Below are 26,593 nucleotides of genomic sequence, written 5' to 3'. Positions count from 1 at the left end.
CAGTTGCTGTTCTTGCTTGAAGATCCTCCAACAGCTACCACCACCAGCCCAGGAAAACGGTACAGCAGAAAGTGCCTCCGATTACATCTGACCCTCACCAGACATAAGCAATAATCTTCCACAGTAGCAAGTTGCCAAAGTACCCAACCTCAATGTACCACCCACTTGTCTAACAGAAGCCATTCTCCAACACTGGTGCCATCTTTAACACTGGTGCCATCTTTAACACTGGTGCCATCTTTAACACTGGTGCCATCTTTAACACTGGTGCCATCTTTAACACTGGTGCCATCTTTAACACTGGTGCCATCTTTAACACTGGTGCCATCTTTAACACTGCGCAGAAACCAAACATTGTGGAGACTACAATGGATTTGGACCAGAAGCTCATCTCCTACTCTTATTTGAAATATCACATGGGTGAGCAGATATAAGCCCTGAAGTCCCCCCTGTAGCAGTCTAGGATGACAACATTCTAAAGCCATGGTTCTCCAGAACTAATGAGTGTTCCCGGTCAGGAACAAAGGATCAAAATCTACATCACTTTACTGCTACAGTGCATACAAAAGCGGGCCTACTTCCAGCCATGGTGCACCACCCATGAACCAAAACCTGTGGTTATGATCATGCTTTACCCTTCAGAAACAGACTGTCTCGAGACAATTGGAAAACCTGGCCTCAGTACGCCATAGTGTAGTTGGGCCTTAAGCAGGGTATTTCTTTATCTTACATATTGCATAATTAACTTAATTTGCTCAACCCGTTTACAATTACTACAACCATTAGATGCATTGCATAGAAACTAGTCCTTGTAATTTTCACAAAACGTGCATGTTATGCAACATTTGTATTGCATATGCCCTTTAATGCATATAATGTATTATCTAGCATGTAATTTTTGCCCATGTGCAAGACAAGTATTCAAGCCCTTGACTTATGGAGTGCCCTTCTATCGAAAAGTGCGGTCACTGGTCTTTTGTTTGGATTAACGTCTTGCACTCTCACCCTGCAATGACCAGACCACTGTCTGGAATATGTGTGCAATGAGGCAGTACATTTTGACATGTCAACTTAACTGATGGTTTTCTATTACAGTTTGGCATGTAATGTTTACTTACTATGCTATTGTGACGATCCTCCAGATTTATAATGTAATACAAATGTGTGTGTAATGTAAAGGCAATGTCATGCAAATTATTAACAGCACTCAACTGTACACAGTTCCAAGGACTTATTTTTTTAATTTCATTTTAGAGCGCCACGCACCCGCAGGCCTCAGACCCAAATATAGGTCTATAAACACACAAACACTATATTACACAGCTGAGACTCGCACCAGTTGTGGTCTAGAGATGACATATTAAATGGCAAACCAAGCCAACACAGCACCAAACATGAAAAACTGGCAACACCACCTTATTGTACATCTCTACAAAAAAAGGTCCTTTTGCCTAGAATGAAACATGTATAATTGCATTCATCAATTGCTTACATTTGGACAAGACACTTGATTAAACATGAGAGAAGCATGTACGCACCCTTCTCAGTGAGGCACTTTCTGTTTTCAGACAGTGCCAGCTCCAGTTCATCTCGAAGGGCTCTTTCTTCAGTAAGCTGCGTCTTCAGGCGATGCAGTTTAAATTGTGGGGTGTGGAAGACGTCATTTATTGGTGAGGATGGTGAACTGTAAAAGGAAAAATCACTATGAAAATCATGTCTGCGGTGTTCAATTACAATGGAGTTCGCCACAGATTATGCAGCAAGTGCAAATATGTAAAACAGTAAACCATAAATACTTCAACAAAAATAATAATAGGTATGCAAGATGGCTGCCAGAGATTTGATGTAGTGTGTCCGATCTGAAATTCCTTTTTGGTTTTGACTAACATTGTGAATCCCTTAGGCTTTTTGCTTAATTGTTGATGCCCTGACCTATTGTTCGTCAACAGTATATTTGCCAAGCCTTTTTGAATGTGCTGTCCAAGTAGCTCATAAGGATACAAGGGCAGGGTTACAGAAAAGTCCCTAATTTTGCCAAGTGTTGAGTTTTCCCCTCAATGTGAATGGTACAGACTGGTGGCCACTCTGAGCGGCTGCACAGCGCTCTAGCCATTTTACCACAATAGTAACCATTTGCACCCTAAGCGGGGTCAAAAGGACCGCCTACAGTTTAAGCCCTGTGACCAGGAATTTGTATTTGTGGTGCTTTCTGCTAGTGTTCCACAGTTTGAATTGCCATTTTTGTGAACTCAAGAGCACAGAGGCTTCCCTGAAGAACTTGAGTTTGAGAAGTGGGAGGGTCTGCCAGACACCTAAATCAACATCCCTCTATGCCCATAGTGATGCCCTCGAAAGCAGGAGTGAAGCTGGCCTCCACTAATTGGGAGTCTGCTAAAACCTTGAATAGGGCATGAGTCGTAATTAGAGGCCTGGGTACACACCCATAAAGATATTCAGGGGAATAGGGGTGAGTGAGTGTGTAAACATTGAGCCATTTGTCAGCCCACTACCTGGAACTGCTCCTGAAGTAGCTGAAATAAAGGTTAGTCATCGTAGTGACTAGAGTACTCCTATTCCCTCCCGCACTTACACCCCCCCCACCCACATCAGTGTGGCGGTCCTGAGGTATGGTGGCAGTATCAAAACCTTTGGCAGTGAAAATAGTGAGCTTCCCCTTTAAATTTAGTATATCACACAGGGGCGCAGCCTCGGGCTGCGGACCGCCTATTAGCCCTGCCCTCCGGCACCTGACCTCAGACCCCCCTTTTGATACAACGGATGCTGGTAAACATGGCTATGCTGTTATTTTAGCTTCTGGCATACTAGCGGGGGGAAGGAGGGTGGAACGTATGGAGGATAGGGGACTTGGAACTACAAATACACTAGTCACTACAGCGAGTACCCTTTACTACTCACACATCCCATCTCCTCTCCTCCATCCTTGTGGGAGATTCCACCGAAAATTAGAGAACTGGGTTCAGCTGACAATTTAACTGGAGGCACAGAGGTTCCTGAGAACAACCTGTCCAAATTCTGCCGCCGTCCTGATACTGGTGCCCAGAGAGTAGCGTTTGCAGAATGCCGACGGTATGCAACAAGTCTCTGCCTTGTTGCTCACCTCCCAGAAGACAGCCCTTTGTAAAGCTACAGCAGTCACTTTGGCCATTACCACATGGATACCTGGGGGCACCTTTTTGCCTGTGGCCACGTAGGCCTCCGAAATGGCCACGACCATACAATAGGCGATGGATGCTTGGTTACCCGGGGCAGAGCCACCAAACGTGACAAACCGCACCTCCGACATTCTGAATGGTTTTGACCGGCATATGTAAAATTTTAGCACCCTCTACAGATCCAAGGAATGGAGCTCTCTTTCCGCCTCAAACTACGGATTAGGGAAGAACACCGGCAGACAGACCTCATGATTCAGAAGAAAGGGAGAAATCCACCTTGGGCAGGAATTTGGGAGGAGTATGCAGAAACACCCGCTCGTTGTGAACCACCGACAACTGCTCACATGACAACAGCGCCTGCAGCTCACTATGTGCCAAGGTGAGCGCCACCAGCAGAACCATCTTCAGCTTTACACACTTGATGTCAGCTGTAGCCATCAGCTTAAAAGGCTTACGCTGCAAAGTTGCTAACACCACATTCAAGTCCCAGATGAGATGGGGCCTGTGCACCGGCGGCAACACTCTTGTTAAGCCCTTGAGGTGCGCCTTGACCACCGGGTTGGCTGCTGAAAAAGTCTTCATCTATAGGCTACGATGGCCACCAAATAAGTGCGGCAAGTATCCACTTGCACCCCGGAGAGGGCTAGATGTGCTGAAAACCAGAGATCCTTGACTAGGGAGCAAGTGAGAGGGACCACACCATCCTCCTGAGACCAATAGCAGACTGCAGTACACTTACGTTTATATTGGGAACAAGTGGAAGCCTTCCTGGCATACTGGATAACGTTCCAATTTCCAATTGCTCGCTGATAATTATGCCGGGGGAAGCCTTCGCTGATCAGGAACCAACCCGAGAGCGCCAGCTTGCCCGGGTTTGGGTGCTCCACTACCCTGTGCTGCTCCATGAGAGAGACCCTGCTGGGGACTGGAAGGGGCTATCAGAATTAGGCTGCAGCACAATGAGTGCCAAAACCTGCAAAGGGTACTCTGGAGCAAGGGGAGGAAAGTCATAGCAATTGTGGATGTCCCAACACAGCTGGAACTTGTCCCCCAAAGAGCCTTGGCCCTGCCCTGCCCATGAGTCAAAAAGAAGGCATTTGGAGTTCGGAGGAGACGCAAACAGGTCGATGTCCTGGATGCCCCACCTCAGAAAGAACTCGTATGTTTTGAAGCCTAATCTGCTGAACCGGTCTGCTCTGTATTGCTGTCGCCATGGAGAGGCACCGCTTTGATCCAGATACCTTGTTACAGTGCCCATTCCCAGCTTGAGACCACCTCTATACAGAGCGTTGCCGATCTTGTCCTGCCCTGCTTGTTCAAGTAGAGCATTGTAGTTCAATTGTCGGTCATGACCAAGACAGCTTCGCCCCCGATCAGAGGCAGAAAGGCTTTGAGTGTTAGCCAGATGGCACGGAGCTCAGGGAGATTTGTGGGAGCGGGACTCCAACATGGACCATGAGCCGTGAAAGCAGTGGCCGTTAAGGGTCGCTCGCCAACCCTCGCTGGACAAATCCGTTGTAAGAACCAAAGAGGGCTGCAGTGGAGAGAACAGTGCTCCCACTGAGACATTGCTGTCAAGGAGTCACCAATGAAGGTCCGGGTGAAGCGTTAGCGGGATGAACAGCTTTCTGACCGAGACTTTGTTTTCTGGTCTCAAGAAGACGCTAAATGCATTTGAAAGCATCTCATTGAGCCTGACGTGCTGAATCATTAGGACACAAGAGGCCACATTAGGACACTGTGGTGTTAGCCCCTGCAAGTGCTGACACCACACAGAGGTTGCCGTGTTCTACAAATGGCGTACAGTCTTCTGGAGAGATTTAACCTGTTGGGCGTGGGGAAGACCCTCTGTACCACCATGTCCCACTTGACCACCAGAAGCTAGAGGGCCTGCGAGGGTAAAGCTGCAACTTCTTTTGGATGGAGAAACCCAGATGGAGGAGCACCTCCACCAAACTCTGGCAGAAGGGCAGGGCTCCCTCCGGGGAGCTGGCTCTCACCAGCCAGTCGTCCAGATAAGGGTAGAGGTGGTGGCCCTCCAACCGGAGGTCAGACATCACGTTCATCAGTTTGGTGAACACACAAGGAGACCCACTGAGGGCAAACTGGAGCGCCTTTTATTACAAATGGTGCGACATAATAGTGAACCGCAAACATTTCCGATGCGGCTGGAAGATGGAGATATGCAGATCTGCATTGTTTAGGTCTAAGGAACAAATCCAGTCTCCTGCGCACAGAGACACTGCTATGTGAGCTGGTGCTCTCTATAAGCGCTTGAGAGGAAGTCAAAGATTGACGAAAGAAAGATCCGGAACTAACCTCTGGTCCGCCTGGTTGTTCTTGGGCACTGCAAAAATCCTGGAATAATATCCATAGCCCCTGTCTGGAGGACATGTTCCACAACTGTAGAATGTCTCTCAACAGGGCGGGAGACCCTATCTGCAACAATGGGGAAAAAGGAGGGGAAGAAGAAACAGAAAGACTGAACCCAGTCGACACCGCTGACCAAATCCAGGGATTCAAGAGAAAACACCTCCAATTGCTCACAAACAGATCCAGCTGTCCCCCACAAAACTGATCCCCGACCTGCACCTCATTGCTTTTTATTGTCAGAGGCTGGCATAGAGGGGGAGCGGAGAAACAGTGCGTGGGGTGGTGTTTCCTCAGTGACCTGTCCGGTTGGCACTGTCTCTGCTCTTGAAACCACTTGTACACGCCAAATGACCTTGGCTTGGAATCACACCTAACCTGACTTTGGGGAAAAGGTTTTGGTCACGGCTTGGTTAGGATAGCCAGTGACTTAGCTGTCTGTGTGGAAGCTTTTTTGGCAAGTTCGTTGTTGGTCGAAGAATGGAATAATTCAGAGCCCTCGAAGGGGCTCTGAGAATCTTATCTAGTACATCAGCTGAAAAGCTGGCCGCATGCATCCAAGCGGTTCTCTGCATTTCTACACTGAGACACATGCCGCTGATACCCATTTCTTTCTGGGAGACCGTGGCTCTGCTAAACACGCCTTAAAGGCAGCCTGATTATTCAGAGAAAGATGAGAAAGTCTCCCATTTCCCTCCACAACTTCTGGTTCACCGGAGTGAGGATGGTTTAGGTGTTTTACTGCCCGAGGTGCAGGCCATCATTGAGGTAAGTCCTTTTCCCTGAAGGACTGGAGAAGCTGGCCCTCCCTAGAAAAACCATACATGGTAGACGCATCAGCAGAAGACCGTGAAGATTTAGAATGCATGCACACTGCCACCACGAGTGAGGTTGGGGGTGAGCAGCAAACAGCACCTGATCACTCTCTAGCTTTTGTTCAGCTGAGAAATACCCTCAGCTTTTCCTAGACCCTCCTGGAAAGATTAAGGATGTATTTCTGCAAGGGAATGCCGGAACGGCTGGTTGCTCTAAGAGCGACGACCTCCGCTAGTACACCTGGTTTCTCCTGAAACTGTACTGGTTGTGGAAGCCCCTTAAGAATTTAGTCAGGCCCTGCAGCCAGTCGTAGAAAGCCTTGACCAAGGCAGATGCCTTGTCCTCTGCATCATGAGCACCCTCATCCTGTGCTGGAGGCGGTGTGTGTGCAGGGCTACTGGGAGTGAAACCATAGGATCCCATATGGTCTGTGTCCAGTGGGGCTGGCATTGGAGGCTGGGGTGGAGGAGGTGGGGGAGGAGGGGGTGGAGGGTGTGGCTGAGGACGCAGGGGCAGCACTACTAACTAGCGGCATGGGACCCCTGGTGGTTGAGGCGTAGATCCAGAGGGGGCAGCCTGGGAGGCAACATCTGCGGCAGCACATCCTTGATTAGGTGCTTCAGGAGCACTGCCATCTGTTGCGACTTCATAAGCATCAGGAAGTGCTAAAATAACTTCTTGTCGCAAGTTGCTTGGCCAGGTCGCAGAGAAGGCGTGGGGGGCCCAGCCCTCCAAACCGATGAGCCCGCCCCCGGACAGGTTCAGTGCTTCAAAGGACCTGCAAGGGGTACCCAAACAGCTGCCTGGTGTACAGATACCCATGGGGCGTCCAGTCACAACACCTGGTGAGAGCTGCTATCCCCTTGAGCGGCCCATTCCGATGGAGACGGAGACACAGTGCGGACTCAAATCTGGGCCTAAAATGGCAGCTGAGCCCATTGGTTCCACCACATGCTTGGAGGCCATCTTGAGATTCTGCCCCGTCCTGGGACGGAAGGCACGAAATCCGAAATTTGTGTGGAGGCCGAAGAATTGTTATGATCCATCTTTGAAACTTTTGTATTGACCTCTGAGTGGGCTGCGGTAAGCAAATGCTTTCAGTCATGCGACTGGTAGTCAACCTGTCCTGCCCAGAACCCACCTCTGAAGCAGCTCCAGAAGGCCCCTTGCCCTCAACTAAAGAGCTGGTAGTTCCAACGCAGGACTGCACCTCAAGCCTAAGCCTGGAACCAGAGCCTGAAGGCCCCTCGCACCCCGGTGCAGAAACAGAACCAGAAAGACCCTCAAACTGGCACAGTAGAGCCCCTGGGCCCCTCGGCATGAAGGACAATAGCCTTGACAGCCTCGGACCTGCTTCCGGTAGCGGGGCCTGAATGACCCCCTCCCAGCCGGCAACCCGAGGAATGAGTCTCCGTGCTGTGGCGCCTTGGACAACAAATGGCTTACCGTTTCGTGGCTGGACGATTTAGCAACAAAGTCCTTGAGATGACCTGGAAGAGAAGAATGAAATCTCTCCTTCCAGCGAGAAAGGCAATTCTTCAAAGACCATGGAGCTAGGGAGCCGCACGCTGTGCACATGTCCCAACGGTGATCGAGCCACAGACACACCAGTCAGAGTGCATGGGGATCCGATGTGAAGGAAGGGTCGTGAGTGATGCACCTAAGGAAGCTTCCAGCAACTGACGCGAGCCGGGGAGGCGAGGCACCGAAGGGTGGGGTGTTAAGAACAAACATGGGAGCACACGCAGCACCAAAATGAAATGCCTACGCAAGCTGCGGTTCCCATTCAAGTGGGAAAAGTGACTGAAGTGAGGCGCCTAAGGGCAGGGATAGTGGGCAGCCCTGCACGCTATACTTAATTTAATGGGGAATCTCACTTCTTTCACTGCCAAGGGTTCTGGTACCGTCCCCATGCCTAGGGAACCACACAAGTATGTAGGAAAGGAGACGAGAGATATAGGTAAGAGTAACACTAAGTTGAAGACCCAGCAGGAAGATCTGACTGGAACTCTTATTCCTCCAGAAAGCAAAGCTATGCTCTTTTCAGATCAGAGGGATCCTGCTTTAGACAAACCCTTCCCTTGAGAGTGAACACCAATTCAAATTCACTGTGCACCCTTCTGCATACCTTTCGCCCGAGTACCACAACTACAACTACCTGCAGCAGACTCCAAGTGATTCCTCTGCAACTGTCTTTCCATGTTTCCTTCTGCAATGAAGCTTGGGCTGAATCTCCTATGGTGGGGGTAATTCATCAACTGTGTGAGTTTTCCTGTTAAGTTGTGTTAGGCAAGATTGTATGCAGTAGCGTGTGGGAGACTGCACCAGCCTTGACCTCTTGGCAATAGTTAACCCAACCTTTGGTATAAGCATGTACTACACAAGCTGGTAGAGTGAGCAGCCAGGCTGATCTCAAGAGGGGTCAATGTGAGCTGTAGGGTTATCACACAGAGTCACAGTGACAAGTATCCAAACACTTGCACTCAAGGCTTCTTGATTAAACATTTTTTAATTAAACCGTTGAATAAGCCTTCTTTAGAAGGGAGCAATATATGTATAACACAAAAATATACTTCAAAATACACTTAGTTTCTCTAAATCAGCAAATACCAATATGGGATGGCACACAGATTCTGCCTACACCCTGAGATGACTAATATCTAGGACACTGTGGACATTAATATATCACTGATACATTCAGAGCAATACTGAGGTCATTGTCAAAAGAAGTAGTTGAGGGAATAAAACCATGGTTAACAAATATTCTTAAGCAGGTAAGTACTTTTAGAACCATCCAATGCAAAGTAAATTAACCCTTTGCTGGGGGAAAGGCAAAGTCAGAGGTAAGAAGAGTCTTTCAGGGAGCAAGGACAGCCAATGTTAGTTGAGCAAAAGTCTACCTGAGCTGAGGCACTTCTTGCAGGTAGGTTAAAAGTCTTGCACAATATTTGAGAAGTTTTTCTATAAAAATGCAATCACTGTAGGGCCACAAGCTGGGAGGCTTGTGAGGGGCCAAGCTGCAAGCAACTCTGCAAAGCAACCACGGCAAGTCTCAACTGAGAACTAGTAAGGCTACACAAGAGACAAGTCCTCTTAGTTTTACAGTAGAAAAACTGCTCCCAGCTGGCTTTTGTTCCTGTGTAGGTCTGCAGATCCTGTGTTCCTGGGCCTCAGTTGTGGGGACAAGAGGGAGGACATCTGGGGACTCCTGCACTACGAATGGAAAGTCGGCGGCAGCAGCAATGGGCAAACCTCTGTTCAGCTGCACTTCGCGGTTTCAGCTCCTCGCAACTCTCACAAACAGCACCACAGCGGTTCTAGGATACCTTAATGGACTTTCCTCGCATCTGGGGTCCAGTACTCTGTTGAGGTAGCTCAGGCTTGGCCAGCCCTACTTCATGTGAGGACGATCTTCCTGGAGCTCGGCACCGACTTAAAAGTGATGCACTCGATCTGGTGTTCCTCTCCCTGGCAATCGGTTCCTGCAGCAGCAGTGGGAGTACAACCAGCTCCGAGAGGATGTTCAGACGAGTTCACTTTGGGGTCGATTGGTCCCCCAGGGGAGACGTCTGTTGCAGGGCTTCTCTAGTCGAAGCGAATTCAGAACTTCAGCAATGCAGCAGACTTCTTGTCTGATGTTGAGGCCTTGTGAGTCGGTTCCGCCGGCTACCGTGGGCGTGAACCAGAGTCCTTCGGCTTATACACCCTTGACTCAGCACTACTCGGCTCCTTCCTTGCCACCGAAGACTCTGCACCTTTACCCAAATCTGACGCCAGCTTGGTCTCCGTGCGCGGCTTCATAGGCTCTGCCAACCGTGCCCTCTGGTGCAATGGTGATGACTTGGCCAAAGGTGAAGAGGACCTGCCGCTGCGGGAAGAGCCCACCTCCGAAGTCAGATCGGCCCAATCTTTCAGCCAGTAAATGAACCGCCGATTACAGTCCCTGCGAGTCTTCTGGGAGAACTCCCCCACCCCCTGATAGATGGTGCAGTTTTAGGTGGCGGGATTGGGGTACAGGCAGTACGAGCAGTCCGCATGGCTGTCCCCATCATACACGTTTGAGGCCGCAGGTCAACCAAAGCGAAACAATTACTTCTTCGAACCCACAGATGACATGACGGGCCTAGAAGAACCACACTGCAAACAGCAAAGGCTACGAAGAACAAATTCTCTGGAGAGAACACAAGGTGATCCCAACAGTTTGGAAGAAGGTTGAAATCTGAAGGGAAGCCGCGGGAGGGATTATATACTGGACTTCCCATTGGTACTGCATAAAGCACCCATAAAGACGTTGATAGGACACTCAAGTTGTCGAAGTTTTTCCATAGGAAAACCACTATATTAAAGTTACCAAGGTTTCACAGCCTAACGGGAAATATTCACAAAATGTGAATCCATGAAAGATCCAATGCTGGAGAAACTGGTTACCCAAGCCCTGCAAAAACTGCACAGTGGGGATTGTGAACAACGGGCCAGAGTCCACAGAATTTTCAAAGACCAAACTGTCAGCCACATACCCCTTTCACAGTGCAAATCGACAGGCCCAGCAGGGTCAATGAGTAGGTAACCCAGGATTCTGGACAGGTCCAGACCCTTCGCCATATACGAAAACAAAGACATCTGAAGTTATAGATAGACTTGGTGCCAGGCCTAATGGAAAGAAGCACGTCCAGAACAATAGCCCATGGCTCACTCCTCATACCTTAACCTCTCGCAGCCAAGGCAGCCAAGCATAAAGGTTCAGGCGGTCTGGGCTTCGCTGGAGGATCAGGCCACAGAGCAGGAGAGCATGTCCACACTCGCTAGGAGGGCCAGGGAGGGCTGATAGACATGTTCAGATACTCTGGGTTGAAGTCCAGTCCACAGCGATCAGAAACATGGACCCAAACTTCCGTTGTCTCCTGAGACCCAGCAGACGTACTGGGATCGGCAGGAACACAAAGGAGTATGAAGTTAGATTTGAAAGCCAACACATAGGTCCAGCGCATCCTGCAGGGCCCTTTTAATTCACAATGTAATCAAAGAGATCCATTTGAGAAGTCCCCCAGAAAGCAAAGCTCTACTCTAGAACTTCCTTGCAGAACTCGGACTCCAGACTCATGGGAGGCAGCAGTGTATCTACTCAGATCACCCAAAGTAACATTTTCCATCACAGACACGTTCTCCAGAGCTGAGAACCACAATTTCCCCTCTTCCTTAAATAGATGGAACGTCCCAACACTACCACTTCTTCAGGCAGAGTATGGTCATCATTTGGTCCATTGGGACCAACAAACACTTGCCTCGCACACATAAAGGGAAGGTAATCTAGCCAAGCACGATAGCCCACTGCTCCAGCAAAGAACAAAATACTGCTTGGTATGTTTTTTCTGATGGATTCTCCTCCAAAAGATTCCTCAACTAGATGAATCCTATTCACAGCACAGCTAATGTTCAGAAACATTTCCGCTGCTAGGGGGCGCAGGATGGTTCCACGTTGGCTCCGTTCGGCACCTCAGTGATCTACGTGCCAGACTTCCGTCTTGCAAGCGGATCACTGAGGCACTGCACCCCGTGACCTCCGTTCCACCACTTATCCCCCTCAAGCACTCTGACGCAGAGAGACCGGGAACTAATGGTGTGCTAGCTATTCGCCAAGAGGAGCAGGTAGGGTGGGTACGAAAATCAGGAGGAGGGAGGAGAGCAAGGATACCACCAAAACGATCTGGAGGACCGCCCTACTAAAACTGGCATCCTGACCTGAAATGAAATCTAAGCAATGATGTCTAGAAAACGTGTGTCGAAACTCCCATGTTGCCGCCTAGCAGATGTCGAGGACAGGGGCACCTCTATGTAGGATAGAGCTGGCAGTCCCTCCTCTGGTAGAAGGCACTTAGACCCTCACGTACATCCTTCTCTGCCATAACATGGCATTCCAAGACCACCATGACAGTCGGTTTAGTCACAGCCCTGCCAACACAAGCCCCAGCATACCCTAAAAAAAGGTGGTAAACTTTCCTAGTCCCTTAACCAAGAGAGGTTGCAGCTGAGGGCCCGCACCATGTCCAGCCGATGGAACAGTTCCTCTACCTTAGAAGGAGGTGGAGAAAAACAGGAATATTGATCTTTGACAGATGAAAATCGGAGACCTCTTTTGGAAGAAGAGAGGGTCTTACTCTGAAAGTCTCCTCTTTGCAGAAGTGATGACCAGGAAAATCACCTTAAGGGAGAGCAATCTAATAGAACAGTAAGGGAGGGGCTCAAACGGAGCTCCCATAAGGAATTTCAAAAATCAAATTTAAATCCCAAACCGGAACCATGTAGTGGCGTGGAGGAAACCGGTTACACAAACCCTGCAAGAGCTGCATGACAGAGCCCTGTTCCCGGAGACCGCTTGATATGATACAATAGATTATTTATAGCATGCTTAGTACCCAGAGGTTTCTAAGCGCAGACCTGGGGATGGAACCTGTGGTGCTCCGTGTTTTGCTTCCAAGGCGAGCGTGTTGTCCCTGAGCTATCCTCCCGAGACAACAGTGGATTCTGAAAAATTTAAATAGAGGCGAGTTATCCCTTAACAGTGCCAATTTGCAGGCCAGCTTCAGCAAAGATATCAAAAGAATTTAATAAAAAATTGGGGATAACTGACCGGCTTAAAGCTCCCGATCCCTCTGCCAGCACCAAGACAAATATGTATGTCACCTGCAGCATAAATAGTGATAGGTCTGCATGTTGGGAGCTGTACATCAAGGCCATTGTCTGACAAGTCCCACACCTTGTATTCAAGACTCAGTAGCCAAGCAGGAAGTTTCAGGCTGCAGAGGTTCAGGTGGAGAACACGCCCCCCTGATTGGGAGAATAAGTCTACTCCTCTCAAGGTGGCAAGGAGGGCAGATCGACATATCCAGCAACACCGGATCCCACCTCCTCTGGGTCCATTTCAGAGCTATTCATATCGAAGTGGTTCTGAACAAGTGGAATCTCCTGAGAACCAGCAGAATGACATGGATTGGTGTTAGGGAGAATTCTCTCTTTAGGCTGAATTTCCTAACCTAGTGAGTCCCCCAGCAGCTTTGCTGGATTTCTGGAGTTTGATTTTTTTCCTCCTGCCAAGAGTGAGACTCTTTTTTTCCCCACTCTTGGACATGATTCATGGTATTCCTTTGACTGGTAATGTGTTTTATGGGCTATGGGGTCCTTTACTCCATAGGGTCTCATGTGTTTTTCCTATGTGTGTTCCACCGCACTCTCCGTGCAGTAACACAGGGGTGTCAGTGGCACCCCACCATAGACTCCATACCCTGGGACTGACTACTGTCTCCCAGGGCATGTAAAGTCAGCATTGGCTTTACTAGTCCCAAATTATTAACAGAAACCAGTACAAACCATCATATTGTGGACATACTGGTCGGGGCAATTAGATTGCCCCGGGGTCTGTTAGTCGAGGGGGCACGTCTCCGTCCCCCCTGATCGAGTTTTGGCTGGTGGCAGTGGAAACTACTTTTTATATTCGACCAATAATATTTTCCTATGGGATTTTCCCATTGTTCGAGGCTACCAACTTTAACTATTTAATTCTCAGCCTCGAACATACCGCCGGTTTATTTAATTAATATTAATTCTCCGGTTTGTATTTTTTGCCAAGACTCGATTTTAAAATGGCGTTTGTGTTCTCTTCTGTGACTCCAACCCAAGTCGAGCCCTTTGTTCCACTTTTTGGCAGGCTTCTCCACAGAAGCCTCCAAAAGTGGTGCCACTCTGTCTGGGTACCACAGGGGGTGCGGGAGGGGGTTTAGGCCCTGGACTGAGTTACCTTGGTAACTCAAGTCGCACTCTTGTGTGATTGGCCCAAGTGGTGAGCCGGCCGGCTCACCACTTAGCATGTTTGAGTGACTGCTAGGCTGAGTGAATGGGGGTTTTCTGCCTAAAAGCAGGGCTTCGGGGACTGGTACTTCATAAGTCGCCACAAGATCTGAGAATCCGACGAGGGAGAAGCTGAGCCGGCCTACCACGACAACACCACCGGTAGAGCCCTGCAGAACCGACTCACCACTTCCCGACGACAGAGAAGATCTCCCGGCTGGAGAGGCTTCTTCCCCTGACTGGTGGGCACAACCAGTTTTCCTTTCTTTCTTCGCACCCCAGCCCGGTTTGTGGTCGAACTGCCCGTGCCAAGCACCCCGGCAGCCGGATAGCCACTCACCACTGAACCGCGAATCACCGGACCGCTCCTTGTACCCGAGAACCTCCACGGCTGGTTTCTTCCCTGGCAGTGCAACAGACTCCTGTCTTCCTCCACGACGAGATCCTCTATTCCCCCGGACGAAGCACCGACTTGCACCCGCTGCCAGGAACAACTGCCCCCGCTGGAGCGTTCTCACCACGTTAAGGTACCGTGTCCGCCAGGCCTCCCTTTCTAAAGATTGCTACAAGGTAATAATAACCCCTTAACCTTCTGGACTGGGCTGGCCGCCTTGACCCTCTAACTGGTCCCTTTCTTTGGTCCAACTCCTTTTTGAACCTTTACAAGACTTTTGTGCACTGCAACCGTGTGACCTTGGACACCTTTCGCTTGGATCCTCTGAAAGTGGACCCGGCCTCTTGAACTCTAACTTCACGGTTTTACTTTACCTTCCTCTCTTGTTATGTTCTGATAAAAGTGTTGGGATCTGTTTCAACGTGTTCTCTGCTCTCCCTTTTTAAAACGAATCATTAGAGTGCCATCTACGTTAAGCGCTCACCGCTGTCTGAAAATAAGTGGGGCTTTACTTAAGACTGGTCTAATATTCTTTTAAGGGAGTGTATATCTTTTAGTGACCGTGTTTTTGAATTGCTTACTATTGGTGCCTGTGTTTTTTTCTAGATGTGGTTTTAAATAAATAATGATATCTCTTTTACACCAAGCCCTGGTCAGTGTTTACTTGTTCTACTGTGTTCTCTTGACCTATTGTGAATACTGTGTATACTGCCCAACTCTTCTTGAGGGAAGTCTGACTGCTCAGCCACAGCTACCAAGTGAATCTGTGTGGTACAGACTGCTACCAAGTGGGTTTACTGCCAAACACCTGTAGTCCTAAATCTTTTGCAGTGGTCCCAGAGGGAACTGCACAGGTTTCTGCCTAACAATTGGCAAAAAGGTCTAATGTCAATCCGACCGTCAGTGCATCCCCCAGAGCCCTCCGACTAGGAAAACTCACACTTCCTGTTAACACTGGAAGCAAATAGGCCCACTTGAGGGTTCCCCAAAAGGGGATATCCAAAACGTCTCGGCATAGCTCCCACGAGTGGGAGGCCAAAGTCGGTCTTATCAAATCATCCAGGTGGGCAACCGTCAGATGTTCTCCAGAACCACAGCTGCATTGCTCCTCTACATAGCGGCAAGCACACACCATTCTGCTTGTTGAGGTGGTGCATGGCCACTGTGTTGTCCGTAACTATGTGTTCCTGAGACTATGAGGCAGACCACAGTTCACTCAATATCACTTAACAAGTGAGTGGAGCAGCCTGTTAGATGCAGCAGTGACCACTGTCATCTGGGTTCATGGTTGGCGAAAGATGCCTCGCTGCAAGTTATCCTTCATGGCTCACATGCAGATGTTGAGACACATGGTCTGTTAAAACGCAGAAGGTCTGTCATGTGGCCCTGAAATTGCAAGCATTGGCAATGGAGAAGCCACTGAACCGCTACCATGAACAGCCTCGCCTCTAGAACAACTAGGATGCATGAGGCCATGAGGGTCAGTAGGTGCAGGAATGCAAAGACCAGGACTTGGCCCTGGGATTGGAGGACATTGACCATCCAAAAGATGCTCATCACTCTGTTACTTGGGTGGTAATGCCCTTCTCAGGTGAGTGTCCAAGACTGCTACGATAAATCAGACTGGGATGGTGAAAATTCAGACTTTGAAGTTTCAGGGAAAAGCCAAAGCTGTGCAATAGAGTGCAGATGCAGAGAAGGTGCTCAAACACTAGATCTGGGGAGCGAACTTGGATGATCCAATCGTCCAGGTACTTGGACGACATGACATGAATGCCTTCCCTCCTGAGGTGAGTCGCCACCATTGATATCAGCTTGGTGAAAACCCCTGGGAGTTGAAGAAAGACCGAACGGCAGGACTTCGACTGATAGTGATGTTGGCCCACCCTGAACCTTAGATACTTCCTGTGCTTTTGATGAACAGGCATATGGAAGTAGGTATCCTGAAGGTCCAGTCATACCAACCAGCGCAACAGATCGAGGGCATGCAGTATCTGGCTACAGTAATCATCTTGAATTTGTCCTTGAGCAGGAACAAATTCAGCAGCCGCAGTTACCGTATTCCGCAAGAGAGCAAATCTTCCAGATTTTCAAAATCATCAATTCCTTGGGACACTTCCCAACTCTTGATATTGGTACTTTCCACCAGTTCACATAGGCAGTTCTGTTTCTTGACTTCAAAATCACATAAGAGGTTTGTTGAAAAACACAAGCTCTCCATGAATACTTTCAGTGGCTTTTCTATATGGGGGCACTCGGTAAAGGCACAGTTGTTGGACCATACTGTCCACCCATTACAGGTCACGCAACCTATACCCATTCTTGGTCGCTTCCCATCAACAACATGCCACGCTTTCCATTTGACAGTGATGGTTGGTTTATTCACCTGTGTCACTCTCCCGACACTGTAGCGTAGCTTGTTTGGCCACCATGCACTTATTGAACTTTCCTGTAGTCTTCTGGCTCTTGCCAATATAGGTTTCCTCATTACATGCAGTTCCTTTAACTCCTTTGGCTGTTGCCAGTGTTTGTTTTCTCATATCATACCCTTCTTGGTATTCCCTTGACTTTACCCATACTTGTGTCTCAGATAATACAATTTGTGGTATCAGCCAAATTCACCACCTTTCTTTCACTCAATAGTCCAGTGCTCAAAACTTGCTTTTCCTCTGTTCGGCATTCAAAAGAACTAATGACTCATTTCCTTCGGTATTCAAAAGTAATTGGAATTGCTCTGTTCGGAATTCAAAAGTACTTACAATCGATTTCATTTAGTTCAGTATTCAAAACAATGCTAATTGCATATTCACCTGCCAGCAAGAGGTTTCCCACACTCACCGGTCGGAGCTTATTGTGCTGCAAGGTCCTCTGCCGCCACAGGTTCTCACCTTCCCCATACAACATCTTGCTTAGTCACCCAGCAGATCCTTGTGGTGTTGCTCCCCCAGTGATGCTCCACCTGCAGTTCAGGATTCTTGCAACCTGTTCGGTCTGTCCCGCTGGTCTTCCTTTCACGGTCTGCTACTGGCCTCTAGCATTCCTTACCTTAGCTTCCTGCTGCATAAACACTGCATCTGTGAACGGATCTTGAGCGCTCCACTTGCCACAACACTGATCCAGAGTGGCTTTCCCAGCTGCTGCCTCTGCCTCCACAGCATACTCCATTTCCAAAAGGATATTGGCTTTTAAAGTTCACGGCACCTCGTCCCAGTACACAACTGAGGCTGAAACATGTTTGTCTCCACACAATGAGGATGTGTCTTCCTAGTTGGTCTCTTCCTTGTCCCAATGTTAAGCTGGTGTTTTCTTGGGGAAAGTTTAGAGGGAAGAAAAGGTAAAGGTCCGACAGCCTAAACATGCTTGAGGGATAGCGGCTTCATTATGAAAAGGAAATGTGGGATACCATGTCTCACCAAAGGATGTCCTCCTACCACTCCCCCAAGTACCGTCAATGTCAACAGTTTAATTACTAATATACCACACACTGAACACGTACTAGACCAAAGGAAAAACTGAACGCTCACTGAATTTCTCTTGGAACCTACGGCAATAGCTTTATCTAGAAAAAAATGTCAACTATAAGAATTCACTGTTTTACCAGATCAAGGGTACCAGCATGGGGTGCACTTTTGCTCCCAATATAGTGAATCTATACATGGACTCTTTACGCAACTATGTCCAAAACCCATGTAGCCACCACATACAGTGTACTGTGTTATGGAAATGTACATAGACATGATGACAAAGTCATCATGATATAGGTGGGCTCTGTTGAAGTGTTCACATTTGTTGAATGGCTCAACAACTGCACATTACAAGTTTGTTTTTCAATACAACATGACACGAAAAGCATTTCCTTTCTTTACATTATTTGGAATGATCATGACCACCGCAAGATGAAAACATTCACTAAACCTACTGACAAACAAGTTACTGTTTGGGAGGGCTTTCATTCTTTTAATCAGACGATCTTTATCTTACGGACAGTTTCTCAGGGATAAGCACAACTGCACCAACACTCAAGATTATGGCATTGAGGCCGACAACCTACAAAGGAAGCTGTCTAAAAGAGAATATCCTATGAAACTCATGAAGAATGCATGCAAGAGGGCCAACACACACAAGTTCAGACTCCTACAGAACCAAGAAAAGGCAACACAGATTGACACAATTACATGTGCCATGACCATCTGCCCTCAGTGATCTACTGGCGCGAGCTGTAAAATAAAAATAAACTGGTTAATCATGAAAGACACCTTAACTAGCAAAAATATTTTGTTTGCCTTCAAAAGAGGGAATAATTTGAAACAGATATTGGTTAAGACCTATCCTCAGCCCCGAGATACAACTAACGGAACTGTGGGACGCTCCACCAATTTGGGGGCACTATCCGTGCGGGAATTGCACTGCCTGTGAGTGGGAATTAAGATTTCATTCCAATTGCAACTCAAACATCTATGCTCATTATTATCCCTACAACAAAATGTATGTAGGGCACACAACTAGAAACATTTCTATTAGGCTCATAGAGCACCGTGCACGGGTCAGGACCAACACAGCTTCCAATGGGATCACTCACTTTGACCAGGTGGGCCATAAAGTTGAGGAAATTATGATGGACTATTATTGAGAAAATGAACACATTCCATAGGAGGGGAGGACCCTGTGAAACATTTGAAAAGCAGAGAGGCTTACTGGATAACACTCATTCTCAGGAATGGGATGAATGAGGCAGTTGTGATGATTACTTACAGAAGTGTGCTTTACTTCACACTGTGCAGTATTTTGATACCTGCAATCTGACTTTCAGTCTGCACTTATGACGGCAGTTTTGTTTTTTGCTTAACCTGCAATTTCTTCCGTCCCCCCCTCCTTTTCTTTAACATTAATTTTTGATTTATCTGGCATTGCCCAGCTTTCACCCAAGTCCATTTGGTAGTCCTGTGATGCAGGTTAGCATTGCACTAAGTGTAGTTGGTTTTTCTGTACCCTCCTTTTCTTTAACTTTTACAATTATTTTTGTTCCATCTGCCGAGCTATTGCGTCGCATTTAACTGATACCATTTGGTAGTCCTGAGATGCACGCTAGTGTTATGCTATGCGCAGTTGGTTTTCCCAATAGATCCTTGAGACGTACGTCGAGCATTTCATGTTGCAATGTTACTTTCCAATACGACGAATAGAAACAAAACCCTGGAGTTCAGCATACACTCGAGCAGTTACCAGGCAGAGGTTTTGTTCGTTGGGGTTTGTACCACCCAAAATGTTGGTAAGCTGGGTTTTGCTTCACTTTTTGGCCTTTATATCACCACATCATTTGGTGTGTGGAGTGCCTATGTATTTTAGTGCATTTGTATTCACAGGCTCCAACAATTGACAAGCCTTCCCACACGCACTGAACTAACTTAGCAGCATTTGTTTCCCCAACAGTGTTCATCTCATGCATTCTCTACTAATCTTGAAGTCCTAGCAGGTACAGAGTTCTGTTCAGATCATTGTTAATTATGTAGCAGTCTGACTTCTAGGGGCTATGTTAAAGACATTAAGATATGCATTCTTTGCAGATTGTTGGACATCTATTCACCGATTCTTTCTTTCTGGAGCATAATTCAAATTTTAGTGCAGACACGAGAGTGGGCTTCCATATATTTTGGACTGGATTCTGTGCATTGTATTGCTAGCTTTGGGTGTGCACATTCAAAACACATCAATCAGATGTGTGGCATTACTTGTAAACTGTTTCCATGTTTTCAGGACACTCACTTTTGTTGTCATGATCTGGTGTATTTGGACAACTTCTTGAGTTACTCCCATTGTCCGCTTATTTCTTCTGCAGCACTTGTACCCTTTCCCCTACATGTTTTAATCTTTTGGTCATCAGTAATTCTTTTTTACTTATGTGTGCTTCTTAATTTACATTCTATTCAACCAATGCCATTAGTTTACTACTTTACATATTTTCCTTTTAGAGCCACACATTTTTATACTGTAACCCTGAAGATGTGAGTGGGCTTTCATCCGAGTGAATATTCAGTTTGACATCCATCAGGAGAGGGAAAAAAAAAAACACGTACATTTCTGATTAATGCTACTCTGACCTATAAGTCACGCACCGCCATATATGTTGAAACACGTGTAGGCTGATCAGCATGCCTAAGTCCGATTAGGTTACCTAGGCTGTTTAGTTTGTCTAACTCAGGCAAGGATTAGACATGACTGGTCTGGATGAATGGTTGAGGTTCAGAAAAACCTAACAGAAGAATGTCATTAAAATGCAGTTTTGTTTTGGTACTGGTTTACCTCAGCTAAGACATTTCTACACTTGTTTTAGGAGTAAAAGGAATCTTAATATTTACCATCAGCTGGAGATGATAAAAGTTGTGAATTCAATACTAAGCGCTTTCTTGGCAATTTCATACCGGAGACTTCTCTTCAGAACACTGATCCGCATGACCTCTAATAAGACTACCCGACTTCACTCCTCGACTTGTGGATGTAGGTGAAGATCTTTGTTGCCTATTCCCAAAGGGCCTTCAGGTGCATGGACTGGCACGACCCACAGTCCTGGGTGACATGCTTCTCGCCCAAGCAATAGAGGGAAATCTGGTGCAGATCCAATAGACATCTGCCAGCTTGACACCAGATGACTTCACAGGGTTGGGCAAGCAAGACAAGCGTGTTCCTGATGGCAATCAAAGTGCGTGGAAAAAAAAGCAACCGAGGTCACGGGGCGCAGCACCTGAATATATTCTGGTCCCCGAATTCATGTCCGGCACAGAGGCATCAGACGGAGAGGTCGCGGAGCCCCCCCCACCGGCAGAAAGGTTTCTGAAGAACAGCTGTACTGTGGATAGGACTATCATCAATGAGAACTCTGTGGGAGAAGGGAATCAATTCAAATTGTTAGGTTATGAAAGCTTTTGCCGAGTACCAGAGGGTGCTCACCAAAACACCCCATAGGTGAGCACCCCAGCCTTTGAAGAGGCATCCATGCCCACTGTTAGTTGGGGCAGGGTTGCTGAAGCAATGGCCTCTCTCCGTCTCACCACAGGAAACGGACAGCTTCCAAGGCCTGCAACAAGTTCGACATGTTGCCCTGGAATGAAGACCACTGACCCTGAAGTAGCCACTATAGCGGCCTCATCTGCAATCGGGCCTCTGGATTGACTAGTATGTACAAGACCATTAGGCCCAGAAGGCACAGAGGTAGAGGCTAGAATCAGTCATGGAGATTGAAAGGCTGAGGCCATCTGAATGATGTCAATTACCCATCTACAGGAGGGAAACCCCTACCCAAACAGGAGTGCAAACCGGCTGCGATGAACTAAAAGGACTGGGAGAAGGTTCTTCTTGAGGTTCAGGGAGAAGGCCAACCTGTGCAGAAGGCGGCTGGCGCCGTACAAATGCAGACAGGTGTGGGCTAGAATGAGAATTTTCCTGATAGGGGGGGGGGGGGGGGGGAGATGTGAATCTTACTCTTCCAGAAAAGTGCTGCCACCAGTTTTGCGAAGCTAAAGTGCAGAGGAAAGACTAAACGGCAGACGTCTGGACTGGTATTGTTCATTTTGCAAACAAAACCTGCAAGCACATCCCACACTTGAAATGAATCGGCACAGGGAAGTAGGCGTCCTAGAGGTCCAGGGACACCAACTGGTCCTCCAGCTCGAGGGCCTGCAGGATCTGGGAATGGTAGTAGCAAAAACATTTATTGAGTGCAACAAATTAACAAAAATCCAGTTTGAGCGCTGTACAATAAATACACCAACATAGAAACAATACAATAAACAAGGGCACATTGCATACAGGCTAAAACAGGGATTATGTTGTGCTTCATATATAGCAGGAAAAGCCACGTGCAATGAAATCAAGTATTGTTTTAGAGGTTGTTTAAATAAATGCACAAAGGAGAATTCCCTGATAAACCTAAGCAGTGCATTCCCATAAACGACAACCTATAACTCGAAAAGATTTACCTCAAAAACAAGATCTCTGAAATGAGCCAACAGAGAATGTTCAAAGAGGTAGACCTACGAATCTGATTGGGGACATGGTGGTCTATACAGAGTTACAAATTCTCAAGAGTAGAGCCATTAAGAATCTCCCAGATGAGAAGCAATACCTGTGCCCCAATTTGATGTTCAATTGGAAGCTCACCCAACTTACACCTTTACCTGAGATATATGATCACATTTCTACCGTGCATGATCACCTTAAATCACTAGATTTAGGAGTTTTTTACATTCCTAAATATTATGACATACAATATTGAACTTTGGATAAGACCATGGATTGTACAAGGGTTCTAAGATTATTCTGATCCAGGAGCCTGCCAACGCTACTTAAAATTGTAAAGCTGAAAATAAGAAGATTTGACTACCACGCCACCTGATTAGAGAAAGATAAAGGACTATCAAAAAGGACATCTAAATGCCTTCATGTCTGTGGTTGGACCATAACCGGCAACTGAAAAGGAAAAGGCACAACAGTGGCCCAACCAACATAACTTCAGTCTGGACACCATTCTGGCTTCAAGCTTTCAAAAATGATAATATAAGCCAAGGTTAATCTCCTTATCCTGATCAAGTACTCCAGGCAGTGGATCAGGATGCTATTTCCACAGGGTGTCACTTGGCAATAGATCCAAAACAATCACTGCTGCTGCTGCTCTCCTTGCATCTCCATTTGGTGCAAACTTTTCTGAATCATCATGGTAGTTGTTACAGTGCTACAGTCCGGTCTAACACACATCCAGCAGGCAGCAAGTACATTTTCCTTAACTAAATTGTAACTAAGTGGAGCTGTAACTTCACCTCCCAAAACATTACTGACTAAATGAAAATTATAAATGCGTCAAAAGTGAGCTGGCTCAAAAGGATACAAATGTGCCTTCTTTAAAGGGGGCATTACCAAGCAATCCTAAATTGATTTGCAAATATGCTTCTCTGCAGAGAGTTATTAGTATCAGCGATAGATCATCGGCTAGGGCACAGATATGTTTTATCCTTTGGTCGAAAAAAGATAAACAGAATGGTGACCATCTTTAACTTGTCCGTGTGCAAGTACACGTTCAAGAGGCTTCAATCTACGATGGGACATAGGCCACAGTCTTTCGTCGAGCCTAGAAAGACTACCAGCCCCGGTACAAATTCCATGGTCCCCTTCTGCAGTAGCAGATGGACCGCCCCCAAAAGCTGTATATGTGGAAAGGGGTGGTATGACGGGCTTTGAAGAAAAGTGAGTCAGTAACCCAAAGTCACAACCTTTGAGGCCCAAGTAATGGAAGGAGTCAAAGCCATTGCCAGACAAACAGTGACAGCCTCTTTCCCAAAGGATGAGTTAGATCCCATTTACAATGGGATTACTTACACTAGACACCACATGTAGCAAAGCCTCCTTGCTCAGCCCTTCTCCTCTAACTTGGTGGGTGGAGTGGGGCAGGAGGCAAAGCTGTGGCTGTTTACCCGAGAACACCCAGCCCCTGCCTTGGTGGACAAAGAAGGAAATGGACCGAAAATAATGGCACTTCCGAGCAGTGATACTGCTGCCGCACATCAAGGCACAGACTTTGCCACAGGCATGATGCTTTGAATTTCAGCAGTGATTTGGCAACCTTAGCCTCAAACAGGTTATTCCCAAAAAAGGGCATATGCTTTAACTGCCCATCAGGCGCGAAGCCTGAAGTCCGTGTACACAAGTGTCTCCTCAGGACTGGCCATAGGATGTGCCAGACAATCAACCATGGCCGACTTCAACATACAGCAAACCGCCTCCTTCTGATCGCTTACCAGAGTTAAAATCCTCCATCTCTTCAGTCAACAGGTTTTCAGCAGCACCAGAGAGGACACTCCAGAGGCCAAATGCCTACTTGGAAAGGGCACAAGTAGCACTGACCAACCTCAAGGCTAGAACTGCCTGACGCAAGGACCTTTGCGGCCCACGGCATCCAACGTCTTCCTCTTACGCATAGCAACACAGGAAAGGAGGTGGTCAAAAGAGTATAGAAAGGATTCTGTAACACTGGCATAGAGAATTCATCGCCTCAGTAAGCAAATTGTCCCATATCATTAAACTCTCACCACAGAATACTTGCATGTGACGTGCAAGCAAGGGTGTGCATTTGCATTGCACTGCGTCCCCTTACCCCTCTTCTTCGGCCTCTAGATCTTCTGTGCCTTTGTCTCATTACGTTCAGATAGTTTGTTGATTGGTTGCACGCCACTTCTACAGCTCCAAGACTGAGGCCAAGATCTGAGGAAAGCGGGAAGGCAAGTCGCCCAAGTAGGAATGTTGATGGATTAGCACTGAACCAAAGTCCAAAAAGAGGTACATAACTCCAATTTGGCAGATGTAGAGAAGACCCATTGTCACTCATTTGCAGTCAGGTGCTTCTTTACCCCGCTAAGGATGGCACAATAATGCTTAGAGCATAGAATTTGGATTAAAAAAATGTATGCATGTTTAAGCAAAAACATTGAATGGATACAATGATACATAGAAAGTGATGCCAGTAAATACCACCCAGAAAAGCAGTCTGGACTTAATTTTTTTTAAATCTCTTTAAAATGTGCCTTACTCAAATATTGTAATCCCCCATCACCATCTCAAACTTTGCTCTTGGTCGTTTGCATCAGGATTTAAAAATTCAGTTCAGCAACTCCCACCATTCCTGCTAGTATGTGCCCAATTTAACACGCTCTGAACAACTTGATTGTTGTAGGCAAATTGTACCACCTAAATTGGTAGGAGTCTTATGAGGATCCATGTGAGGTTAGGAGAAATCAAAATTGCCTCTCCTTACCTGATCTGGCAACAGTACTAGTTTGAAGTGGGCAGGGCAACTGAACTATGGAGTTCACCCTTTCGCAGACCATACTAAACTAGCCCCCTTTTCTTACTTCAGCAGAGCGGCTGGGCCAAACTTATCCAAAAACACTGATAGTCGCGCTCTCCCGATTAATCACAGCAACTAATAAAACATGATGCATGGATGTCAACATGACAGTCCATCCAGTAGGCACGTGCTTAAGTGGTTGCAAGGAGACATAGCACTCTACAAAACACCAATTTAATATCCAACCAATCCCCACCCCATAGAACCGTCAATGAATCTTGTTTGTATTTTGTATTTATTGTGCTTATATAGCGCTTTAATCCAAAGCACTGTACATTATAACAAGGTACATAAAACATTTTTTAACAGTAGAAGCAATTTAAAAAACAAACCAATAAAACAGTATGTAGAGCAATTAATCTGTGAGGATAAGAGGCAAGGAGGGGGTGAGGATGGGAATGGCGGAGGGAAAAGAAAGGGCATTAGGGTGAAGCAAGAAGGGTAAGGAAAAAGGGGTGAGGTGCTTAGGGGGAGATGTGAGGGAAAGGAGATAGTAATGAGAGAAGGTATCAGGGTGGGGGATGGCGAAGGAGAGATTTTAGGAAAGTATGGAAGGAGTAAAAAGTAGGTATGGAGCAGATAGTGAGGTAGGGAGTTCCAGTGCAGGGGAGCTAGGAGCTGAAAGGAGCGGAAATGAGAAGAGGCACATGGGGAAGGGGGAACGGTGAGAAGGAAGAGATCAGCAGAACGAAGGGAACGGGAAGGGGTGTAGAAAGAGGAGAGAGGAGAGGTAAGGGGGAGCAAGATCATGGAGAGATTTAAAGACAAGGCAGAAAAAATGAAATTTAAGTTGAGTGGATGGGAAGCCAACCAAGGTAAGAAAGCGAGGAGGAAATTGAGTCATGAGGGGCAAGGAGGCAGAGGGTACGGACAGCTGAGTGGTAGAGGGGATTTGGGGGGGCGAGATGAGATGCAGGTAGTCCAAAGAGTATAGAGGAGCAGTAGAAGAGGCGAGAGAAGATAAGGGAGGAGATAAGTTTAGTGGCATGGAAGGTGAGAGGAGCGGACTTGGAATGTTGTTATAAGGAGGCATTAATTATGTTATGTCATATAGCATTTGTACAGCGCCCCCTGCCACTGGCATGGCATCAAAGCGCTATGGGGTGA

The 26,593-nt window shown here is 47.2% G+C and overlaps 1 protein-coding gene across 4 annotated transcripts in view; it reads right to left on the bottom strand.

Moving 5' to 3' along the window:
• Positions 1–26,593, bottom strand: part of NUMA1 (nuclear mitotic apparatus protein 1) — a 1,289,555-nt gene that overhangs the window by 873,769 nt on the left and 389,193 nt on the right. For all 4 annotated transcript variants that reach the window (XM_069640302.1, XM_069640305.1, XM_069640304.1 and 1 more), the window contains exon 9: positions 1,539–1,684. In XM_069640302.1, coding sequence (XP_069496403.1) covers positions 1,539–1,684 — 146 coding nt within the window. The remainder of the gene's footprint in view (positions 1–1,538; positions 1,685–26,593) is intronic.

This window comes from Ambystoma mexicanum, chromosome 7q (genome assembly GCF_040938575.1).
Source record: "Ambystoma mexicanum isolate Mex_15411 chromosome 7q, UKY_AmexF1_1, whole genome shotgun sequence".
Taxonomy (NCBI): Eukaryota; Metazoa; Chordata; class Amphibia; order Caudata; family Ambystomatidae; genus Ambystoma; species Ambystoma mexicanum.
The sequence above is the reverse complement of the archived record's forward strand: the minus strand, read 5'-3'. Positions and strand labels throughout refer to the sequence as shown.